At 30.5% G+C, this 12296-nt stretch overlaps 1 protein-coding gene across 1 annotated transcript; it reads left to right on the forward strand.

Moving 5' to 3' along the window:
• Positions 1–2184: 2184 nt before the first annotated feature.
• LOC112526784 (chromatin assembly factor 1 subunit FAS2) lies at positions 2185–8601 on the forward strand. Its single transcript, XM_025137202.1, has 12 exons — positions 2185–2477; positions 3022–3133; positions 4863–4889; positions 4976–5048; positions 5748–5851; positions 5935–6149; positions 6224–6320; positions 6761–6833; positions 7408–7496; positions 7576–7714; positions 8054–8154; positions 8230–8601. Exons 1-12 carry the CDS (start codon positions 2364–2366, stop codon positions 8430–8432), a joined length of 1347 nt encoding a protein of 448 aa, XP_024992970.1. The 5' UTR covers positions 2185–2363; the 3' UTR covers positions 8433–8601.
• Positions 8602–12296: the final 3695 nt, after the last annotated feature.

The following is a 12296-nucleotide window of genomic DNA, read 5'->3' on the forward strand; positions in this document are numbered from 1 at the left end:
TATCTACTTATTATTAATAATAATAAATAATAATTAAATATTAATAAGGGTTATAATTATAAAAACTCATAATAAGCTTCAAAAACACCATTCCAAGTAGCGTTTCAATAAGCTACCTTATGATAATCCAAACATGTATCTAAAAAATAAGTTAGCTTATAAGCTAGTTCATTTCTGCCAAACAATGTCTTATTGAAATATCACTCCAAGTAGCATTTCAATAAGTTAGATTATGGTCATCTAATATTTTCTTTTTAAAATAAATAAATAAATAAGTTAGATTATAGCTGTCAAATAGTATCTTAATTCTGAACATAATTTTGCATGTTTAAAAGATGTTTTCCTTCAATTATTATAAATAAATCATTGATAAACAATAAACTTTTTATTATTTATTACATAATTTTTCCAAATTTTAGAAATATCCATAGAAGTTGCTTTGTCAATATTATTGTAATATGGAAATGTGGATATTCTACTCGTTATTCAAGCCGACTAATCCTAAGATAACCACATGCTTTCGGGTAGTCGGAGTCACTGCATTTGAACATCCGTGGTCAAAGCGGATTTTTATTTCTTCTTGGATTTGAATCTGGAACCTTCAAACGCTTTTAACCTTTGAAGTCCAAGCTTAAATCAATCAGACATTATCTTTGTGATTACTATTTTTACTTTTAATTTTTTTTTATTTAAATAAGCATTGATAAAATAAAATAATAAAAATAAATTGTTTCAAAGATATTCTGTGAAAAAAAAAAATTGAAATAAAATAAAATAATTGCGTCATATTTCTTATTTTAAAAGCTAAAACTTAAATCTTATTGGTTTAATATTTATATTAGTGGATATTATGGTTGGTGAAAAGGTTTTATTAATTATGACTTAATAAATAAAGTTATTAAATTTTATATAATAAAAAAAAGGTAAAATGCACAAAATAGCAATCTATTTTCATAATTTTTTTTATTATAGCATTGTATTTTCAGTTTTTCTTATTACATCAATGTACTTTCAAACTATTTTTTATTAGGACATTGTACTTTGAAAATTTTTACCCATTATAACAGCATTGGGTAACCTTCTGATTTTAATTTACCCATTATACTATGTTTTCATGACACCTCATTGTCCACGTAGGTTGTCCACATGTACTATAGTGATGTGGCTTTCTTACTACATTATTGTACTTTTAAAATTATTTTATTATAGGATCTACTAGTTCTTATTAAATACTGTATTTTTAATTTTGATATTTTTTTACATGTTATTTAATAAATGTATTAAATGAATTAAAAATTTTTATAAATTATCCATTAATATACGAATATCAATAAAACTAGTAGAACACAACTTATCTCGCTAATATTTTTAAAAAAATATGTGTTTTAAAAAAAAGAAAAATAAGAATTCTTCTTTTTTTACCAAAAAATATTATCTTTTAAAAAATATATTATATTTGTTCAAAAACTTTTTACTTGACGTATAAATATATTAAATTAATTAGTTTTTTTTGAATTATTTATTAATATAACAATATTAAAAATTTGTAGAACACAATTTATTTCGTTAACATTTAAGAGAGAACTTTAAAATATATGTATTTTTTTTAACAACATAAAATAAGAAGTGTTACCTTTTTTTACAAACAAAATATATATCGAAAATAATGTAGCATATTTATTTAAGAAATATTTAATTTGCATGCAACTTAACAAGAAAAAGTCAAAAAAAATTAAATGTTTTTTTTAAATCATAGCAATGAAAAATGAAAATCACTAATAATAATTTGTGATAGATTTTTATTTTTATTTTAATTAAGTCATCAAAATGATGTTTTATTCACATCACATCATTAAAGCTACACAAGCAAAAAAAATAAGAGGTTAACCGGTTTAAAAGGTAACAAATTATCTATTGCTATAATGAGTAGATTTTATAAAGTGTGATGCCTTAATAAGAAATAATTTAAAAATACATTATTATAATAAAAAAAACAAAAATAAATACTATTAAAAAAAATTATAAAAAATTTTATTATTTTATACATTTAATCCTAAAATAAAAAAAATTGCATAATTTTTGGATTAAGGGTTTATAGTACGATGTAAAGCCCAAAATAAAATCTACAATTTTAAACCCACAAGTTTACATGATCCATCATCGTGTACACCTTTCACTTCCATTGGTAATGGAGTATTGTAGGGTTTCCCGCCAAAAAGTTGGAGCTTTCACTGCAACCACCCTTCCATCTCGCCTTTCCCTCTTTTATTGATGATATACACTGAAAGACAAGATAAACCCTAACCCATCTTCATCTATTTCAAAGATTCTCAAGACTCTAGTTACTACTCGAACCAAAAAATATGAAAGGGGGAACCCTTCAGATCAATTGGCACGACACAAAACCTGTTCTAACCCTCGATTTTCATCCCATTTCCGGCATTCTCGCCACTGCTGGTGCCGATTACGACATCAAGGTTTTCTTTTCTTTTTCTATTTTTACAATTTTTCCTCTGAATCTATGTATATATGTTTGTAGGAAGCTAAATTATCGTTTGTCTTCCGGATCGCCAATTATATTAGTATAGGATATGTATGGGTTAGGTTTGTTTTATTGGTATGAAGAGTGTGAAGTTTTATTTGTAAATTAGCTAAGGGCCTGTTTGGTTTGATGGAATGTTTTTGAGTGATTTGGATTTCATGGAAGGATTTGGAATTGGAAGGAATATTTGGTGTGTTCTGTTTGTAGGATTTGGAATGGAATTAAATTGTTTTTAACATATTTTAAAAAATTATTACAATCGAATTTTATGAATCTTCTGAAATACCAACTACCCCATGAGATTTAGTTTGTGGGATTTCATTGAAATCCCAGACTTTCTTTTAAACCAATCTCTGGATTGGAATGGAATCCAATTCCAAATCCCCCAAACCAAAAAGGTGATGTGGAATTCAGAATTTTGCAAATGGAAAGTTCTTTCCAACCAATTGTCATTTGATAGTTGAAATGGAATTGTGCAGCTGTGGCTAATAGCTTCTGAAGCAGGGGAAAAGAAAGTTCCTACAGCTACTTACCATAATAGTCTTTCTTACCATGGATCGGCTGTCAATACTATCCGGTTCTCTCCTTCTGGTATCACTCATAATTCCCCCAATTAAATTTATGCATGTACTTTAGGGCTATTTGAGTATTTACTGTGCCAGATAATGGAATTAATGAACAGAATAAGAGAATGACCAACTACTTAAAATTATGTATTTGTATATTTTTAAGCTTTTTGTCTAATAATATTTTGATCGTCTCAAATATATATACATGTGTGTGTTTTGTTCAAGTAGTAAGTTAAATGCTCTAAGCACTAAGCTTGGAGTTCCTTTGTTAGTCCTGTTATTGTTCATGGAATCCATACTAGGAATAGTCATTTAGCCTTTGAATTGACTTATGCTTTTTCTTTTCTGGCGCCATCAAATGCCAAACCAAACCAAACCTAATATACCTAGTGTGTCTCCCTCGAAGTAGGGTCTGAGGAGGGTAGGATGTACATGTACACCAATCTTTTATCTACCTCTGGGAGTAGAGATGTTTTTTCTATGAAGACTCCCCCCCCCCCCCCCCTTGTGACAGTTTTGAGAGAAGCTAGTAGTTTCATATTTAAGACTTAGAAGATTTTGAAGAGCATGAGATGGTGCACTCTAACTACCTGGAAAGACCCTCTTTCCAGACATCCTAGGACACTGTTAACCTATCTGTCAGCATTCCTGGGGCAGCCCGCCACTTTTACCACCATGCCTTTATGCGGTGTGTAACGTCATCCTTGACCTTTCCCTCCTTCTGAATCATGGAGCCTACTTGAAAGTTGAAACTATTCTTTTTGGTATCCTTTGCTTCCCAATGTTTATCTCTACCCCCTTGTCATCATGCTACTTGCTGAAAATGCACCAGAGGTTTTCGGTCTTAGAGCGACTAATGCGCAAGCCTTGTGCTTCCATTGCCGCCCTCAACTTCTCCAACTTAGCATTCACCTGCTGTGAGTATTTAATTTACTCTTGAGATGCTTGTATATTATACATGTTAAAGTAAGTATTTTCCACATTGTTTTTTGCGACTCCTGTACTCTTAAATTTTGTTAAAAGTGTTCGTGCCTATAGCATTTCATAGAATTTGATGTTATAATTATAATTTATATCTGCTGTATCCATCTTGCTTCGTTTGTTTGTTATATATGTATCAAGAAATGTAATTAAGTTATCATGTCTTCACATATGACAATAAGTTGGTGATGCTTTATAACTTGATACTCCATCCCTCCCATTCCAATTCCATGAACAATTTTTTCAATATTATGGATCATATTTACCAAAATCATCTTGCAAAAAACTTGTCGCTCATGTTTTCAAATGCAGTGCAATTTTTATAAATTAGAAGTTCTAAGAAGTGACATTAGAACTGCTGCAATGTTTAACCACTTGGGTTGTGGCGCACCGGTTAAGCCTCTGGGTTGTAGTGGAAAATCTCAGCTACCCCGGGTCCGAATTCAGGCGCTGCCAAAGCCCTTGTGATCGTGGAGGTTCATCTGCAATGACTCCACTCCATTCGTGATTGCCTGGAGGATTAGTTGGTGCACATAAGCTGGCCCAGAAACCCACAGTTAACCAGAAAGGAAAACTGTTGCGATAAAGGGATCTTGGAAGAAATTGATGGACAGAATCAAACTCAAACCTTCATTATATTTTATTTATTCAGAAAGTAATCTTAAGAATTTCTACATCGGAAGTGTACATGCTAGTGAGCGTTAAATGGTTCCTGCCGGGACTTTAGTCTATTTTATTCTTATATAGTTCTCTCTATGTGATACATGCAGGAGAGCTGCTTGCTTCTGGTGCCGATGGTACGAGCTATTAACTTGATTTAATAATACATTTTCTTTTTCATTCATAAAGAAGACTATATGGCTTCATTTCTTATTATTGGTAGGCGGTGAGCTGATAATATGGAAGCTGCACAATAGTGATTCTGGTCAAGTGTGGAAGGTCCTCAAGACATTGTCGTAAGTTCTTTCTTTCTGCATATGCACCTATATGTAATTAACGCCATTTACGGAGAATCCCCATTTAGGATTGCCATTAGTCAATCCAATTAATGTAAAAAATAGCCATATGTGGTCAGAATGGCCGAAACTAAACAGAATGGCCGAAACTATGCAATTTACCACGATTTTTTAATGAACATTCAACTCAATAGAACAGAAAAAATATTTTTGGGTTCTGCACATTGTTTACATTTCTGTACCATTGGGGATACCGAGTGACAAAGCTATAGTTAAAATATTTATGTTATTGAACATATTCTATAGGATTGTTGCCAAATTGACTAGGGACTATGTTGTAAATAATGAGAATACCTATAGCTTAAGGGTCTGCTGCTTCTGGGATGCCATGATTGATTGATAAAATTGACATACAGTTTAGATATGCCTAATAATTACATTTTTTAGTTAACAAAATGACAAATTTACCCTTAGGTAATTTCTCTCTCTTCACAGCTCTTAACTATTTGTGCATTAATTAAGGGTAGATCTCTTCACAGCTCTTAAATATTTGAAACTATACACTTATTATGGGACAACCATAAATAGAAATGTAGAAACTTATTTTGGGGTGGAGGGAGGGAGTGCTTTAATTGCAATACCTAACTTCAAGGATGGTTCTCGATCTCGTATACTCATAGTTGAAGCAATACTAGACAGGTTTCACCGGAAGGATGTGTTGGACTTGGAGTGGTCTACTGATGGTGCATTTCTCATTTCTGGATCAGTTGATAACTCATGCATCATATGGGATGTTAATAAAGGTAAGAAAAACGATGAATGCTGAAGCAAAATATATCAAGATGCAACTCTAGGTGATTGTTTGATTATCTTTGTTTCTCTTCAGGKTCTGTCCATCAGATTTTAGATGGTCATTTTCATTATGTTCAAGGTGTAGCATGGGATCCCTTAAACAAGTATGCTGCTTCACTTAGTTCAGATAGAACATGCCGCATATATGTCAAGAAACCACAAAATAAAACAAAAGGAAGCGAGAAGCTAAATTATGTTTGTCAGCATGTTCTCGCGAAAGTGGAACCACAAGTGGTAGAAGAATCTAAGGTCAGAAGCAGGTTTTTACTACATAATTATTTTTTGTAGTTGCAGTTATTGACGAGACACCATAATTCATGCAGTCTGCCAAACACCATCTTTTCCATGATGAGACGCTGCCATCCTTCTTTAGAAGATTAGCCTGGTCACCTGATGGTTCTTTTCTTCTTGTGCCTGCTGGTAAGAGACAGCCCATACATACATATATATATATATATATATATATATATATATAGAGAGAGAGAGAGAGAGAAGTTCAATTGCAAACCCTTTTTCTGTTGTGAAACTGGGAACAAAGGAGAGTGCAACCCGTGTCCCCATAGTTCACATTCAATATGAATAACATGAACATTCATGATGAATGTTTACACAATCCATGCTAAATGATAAACCATTCATGATCCATGTTGATTCTTTACACTATTTATGAATAATGATGAATGATGCACCATTCAAGATGAATAACCCGTGGCACGCTCTTCTTTGTCCTCCAGTTCACAATGGAACTTAGGTTGTTAATTGAATCTACCCCTAACCACAAAAAAAATTCAGAACCTTGAAAATCTGTATATTCATTAATGCATATACACTGATGAATTTCAAACATGATTCTGATGCAGGTTCTTATAAACTCTCACCCACTTCAGAACCTGTTAACACTGCCTATGTTCTTTCCAGAAAGGATCTTTCAAGGCAAGATATGCTTATTTCTATCTCTCTCCTTGTCGGTGCTTTTGTTAATCTGTATTTATGTAACTTTTTGATAGTCTATCTGTCTATATATATATATTTGTATACATCGTTGTTTAGGGCGTGTGTTAGTTTTAAGTCTTCAAGAGAAATCCTCATGTGGAATGGGAAGTGTTGGTACTTGATAATATGTGCAACACCTTCTCCAACTGGTTTAAGTTTATTACTCCCTCAATATTCGACTTTATACATCGTCTATCAGAAGGCTTCAATTATTCGTCAATTATCTAAAATACCCTTCAGTAAAAGACAAAATAAGAGAATCTTGTGGACCTGGATCTGTTTTAGAAACTATTTCTGTAAAAATGATGGTGGTCAATTGAGTAACTTATCTTGGAAATTTTCCAAATAAGGAAAAGTTGCAATTTTCATGGGATGGAGGGAGTGTATTATTTATGGATTCACCTTCAAGCTAGGAAATCCAGCCATCTGATTTTAAATTAAAGATCTTTCAATATTAATAAAACTACCACATTTTCATTCTATATTCATGTTTCATTGTTCGTGTGCTTTACAGGCCCGCTTTAATGCTCCCCGGTGCCAACAAAGCGGTTGTAGCAGTGCGTTTCTGCCCTTTGGCCTTCAGCCTTCGTGGGTTGACCTCATGTTAGTTTTTATGAGTTAGAGCCTTCTTTTTACATCTTCCGATATTATTTTATTAATCAGAAGTTTTGTTTTCGTGTAGCTTCATCTTTCAAGCTCCCATATCGCTTGATCTTTGCAGTTGCCACACTAAACTCCTTATATGTATACGACACCGAAGGCGTTGAGCCAATAGCAGTTTTAGCCGGACTTCACTATGCAGCCATAACCGACGTTGCATGGTAAAGTGTTCTTGCAGCATACCATGCTTTATACTCCCTCTTCCCAAAATAAACGGCCACTTTTAAAAGCAAATGTCTGCTTTCCAATTTTACCTTCGTCATGAGATGGAGAAGTTCATTACTCTCTCTATTATAAGGGTAAAATTGTCATTTAGTTAATTAAAAAGCGTAATAATCACACATTTTAAAACTCTGTTTTTTATGGTGGACATTTATTTTGGAACAAAGTACTTTATTTTAGAACTGTGTTAACTCATTATTCCAAAATTTCCATCATTTTTCCAATTCTACCCTTTTCATTGATTCTCTATTTTTTTTTTCAAAATTTTGATATATTAGGTCACCCACAGCCAAGTTTTTGGCACTTTCTTCCCAAGATGGTTATTGTACACTCGTAGAATTTGAGAACGATGAGTTGGGATTGCCCGTCTCTTTATCAGGTTCGATCCAAATCTCTTGTTATTTTAGCGTCCCTTCTTGCTTGTACTAAATTCATTACGTATTGTTGTTGGCAGATAAACTAGTTGTAGCTGATCAGAATACAATCGTTGTTCATGATGTGGAAAAACCTGAAGAAATGATAAAAGAGAAGGAAATTGTTAATGCAGATACTCGGGAGAAAAAGGAAGTGAATCCAACAGGGAAACAAACGTCACCGAGCACGACACTTCCAAGTAAACCAGCCAAGCGGCGCATTACCCCAATGGCCATCGGTTAAGGAGGTGTTTGGTCGGTTAATATAACATTCCTCGTAAATTGAGGGAGTGACCGTTGTTTCCATTTTCGTTCTGAAACGAGTCAAGCGTCCCCTAAGTTTTTGTATCTTTTGATATGAGATTGAAGAGTTTATTGTAGCTTTTTTTCGATATAATTACTTGTATGATATGTCAGAGGCCAAACAAACGTTTTTGCATTAAAATCCAAGTTGGTTTCAAAATATATTCAATTTCAACAGTTTTTTTAATTTTGGAGATTTTAGTATTAAGATAAAAAATTGCATTTAATACCCTAATTTTTTTTAATATGGTTGTTTTCAACCTCTTTTTCCTTAAAAAGTTATTTAGAATAAATGATAATTCTTTTTTTATTTATTTTAAATAATGGTTTGAATATTCCTTTAAAGCTAAATTTTACTACATTTTCTTTTAAATACCTATCCTTTTTAGTGTAGAAAAGTTGTTGGAGATGCTTTAATGTTCAAAATAGCATAACTGACAATCATGCATACCGAAAGAAATAAGATACATATATTGGTCTCTCTGCATATACAGATATCGGTTTTTTGGCATCTTATATATGCAAGGTTCTTAATGACGTGAGGTGTGGAGTTGTAGCGAGATCACCCTCAAGCCTTACGAGTTAAGGTGATGTCACAATTTTTTTAAGGCGTGCCCTAAGGCGACATAATATATATATATATATATATATATATATATATATATATATATATATATAGAGAGAGAGAGAGAGAGAGAGAGGCGGATTACGTTGCAAACCGCTCAATTCATGAAAACTATGCAAACCACTTTCGAGTAATAGAAAAATTCCGTTTTTTTATTTAATTTTAATAAGTAAAGATATAATGGTCATTTCATCGTATATTGATTAATATTGGAAGGTAATAACTATTGTTAATTATGGAAATGTATTAATGGAAACGTTTCATATGTAAGAAGGTAAATCTTTTTTCTTAATATAATTTTTTTACCATTAAATTTTTTTATTATTTTATTAAATTATACTTATTAAAACATGAATTGTAAAAACAGTAGAATATGAAATCTGTGTTCGTTTCATTTCTTGAAACAGTTTCATTTTTTGATTTAATGAAACAATTTCATTAGCGGTTATTGAATTAGTATTGAAACAAAAAAAATAATGAAAAGTTTCATTTATTGATTTAATGAAACAAAATCTTTGTTTTTGTATTCAAAATGTTTCATTATTTTTTGTTGATTATAGTACGTTTTATATTTCATAATTTATTATGATATACCTAATTCATTGTAGGTGACAAAAAATGAAATTATTTCACAGAACGAACTCACGTGACTCCTTGTCACCTACAATGAAAGACGGATCGATTGTCATATAGTGTTGAACGATAATTGCAAACTGTTTCATTAACGGTTATTGAATTAGTATTCAACGATTAATAGTTTTTAATCAAAATAATTTTAAAACAAAGGAAATCCTAATACACGATGAAACATATAAAGAATGAAACATTTTTAAAAATTTAATGAAACATTTTGAAACTGAATATTTTTTAATTTAATGAACGTTTTTCATGCATAAAACATTGCGAAATATTAATAAATTATATTCATCAGTGAAATTGTGTTCATGGTCACTATTGAATATGACATTCGTTTTATTACTCAAAGTACATATATTTTTTCAATAAAACGAACACAGATTTCATATTTTACTGCTTTTACAATTCATAATTTAATAAGTATAATTTAATAAAATAATAAAAAATATTAATGGTAAAAAATTATATTAAGAAAAAAGATTCACCTCCTTCTATAAGAAACGTTTTTATTAATACATTTCCATAATTAACAGTAGTTATTAGGATATACCTAATTTATTGTTGGGGATTTGACAAATTTGCCCCTTTTTTAATTAAAAATTAAACTTTTTTAAATTATTTCTTAATATAAACTTATTTAATATTGACCATTGATGGAGAAAATGGATGAATGAGATTGGTTTGTAAGGTTTTCACAAATGAGGGTGGTTTGCAATTGATCCCTCTTCTCTCTCTCTCTCTCTCTCTCTCTCTCTCTCTATATATATATATATATATATATATATCTGTGTGTGTGTGTGGCCTAATCAAATGAGAACTGTTTTATTTTTGGTAACCGTGAGATCCAATTTCAACTACAAATCAAAGGTTAAATTAAGAAATTAATAATTTTAGTAATTTTAACTTAAAATATTAGTTAAGGGCATTTTAGGGATTTTATAAATATCCTCTCTCATCTCTCCTCTTTCCTTTTCCCGACGAATCTTATTCGGCAAACTTTATTCCGATGAACCTTATATGAACACAAGATATACAGTGTGATACCTACAAACGATATTCATCCAACTATACATATAAGATGCACAATGTGATATCCTTTGTAAAACAATGAAAATAGCGAAAATGTACACTATAATATATTTCATAAAACAAAAAAAATACATTATGAACGTTATCACTATGATACACTTTGATTCACAAAACGTTTTTAAAATACGATGTATATTAGGTAATTGATATACCAGGTAACTAATTTTAATTAAATAATTCTTAAAAAATTTAATTAAATATTTTGATTAGTTGTCAAAAATAGAATTACTATATTACCTTTTTAGTTTATTTAAGAAATATATTTAAATATCTCAAACGAGTGGTTCACACTGGATCTCACGGTTATCACAAACTAATCAATTATCTCTTGATTGGGCCTATATATGTGTGTGTGTGTGTGTATATATATATACATATATATATATACACATATATATATATATATGTTGGTTATTATACAACCCTTGACATTTGTGCAACCAATACAACCCAATCTCAACCGTCCATTTCATTTGATGAATATGTGATTTCATAGAAGTTTTGATTGTTTCCTAATATAAAGTATTAATCATAATTAATGAATTCTATTCATATTACATAAATATTCAAATCATAATAAATGAACTCCCATCTTTTCTATAAATATCTCAATTAATTGGGTTGCAAGGGTTGTACAAATACACAAGGTTGTAAAAGAAATATACCCTATATATATATATATAAGGGAGAACTCGGTTGTTTGAGATAACCGTGAGATCCAATCTCAACCAAAAATCAAAGGATAAATTAGGAAATTAATAATTTTAGTCATCTGACTTGAAATTTTAATTAAAGTGCATTTTAGGTATTTTAAAAATCTTATTTCTCCTCTCTCTCCAATAATCTTATTCCGGCGAACACAAGATACACAATGTGATACCTAAAAACTTTGGCACAGTAAAAAAAAGTGTGATATCCTAAATTCATACAAGATACTGAATGTGATACCATTGTAATAGCACTTAGATACCTACTATGATAACATTCTAAATATGGATTAAGATCATATCTAATACAGGTTTTAAATCATACATAACCACTATGATACTGCATTAAGCATTAAGATTTGAAGAAAATGGCGTAATGCTTTAATTGTGGATGTGAAGAAAAAGAGAATGGTGTTGATGGTGCAGCAACAACAAGAGAGTCAACAAAAATAGGGTTTAATGAGTTGACAACAAAAATTAAATTACCAATTTACCGTTTAATTTATTTTTGTAAATAAATACAGCGAGACATATTTCGATTTTAATGTTCTATTTTATTATTTGTCTCTGTCGATGTTAGAATACGATTTTATGTGTTTTTAAGAAATCAATAATGATTTTATTTTTAAATAAAATATAAATTTGAAGATATCATGAAAAATTGAAAAAAAAATAATGTTAATATCAAATCAACTATTTAATATTCTTATTTTTTTATATAATTTCTTTAATTTATTTTTGTGTTATA

This window comes from Cynara cardunculus (genome assembly GCF_001531365.2).
Source record: "Cynara cardunculus var. scolymus isolate 2C chromosome LG 14, CcrdV1, whole genome shotgun sequence".
Classification (NCBI taxonomy): Eukaryota; Viridiplantae; Streptophyta; class Magnoliopsida; order Asterales; family Asteraceae; genus Cynara; species Cynara cardunculus.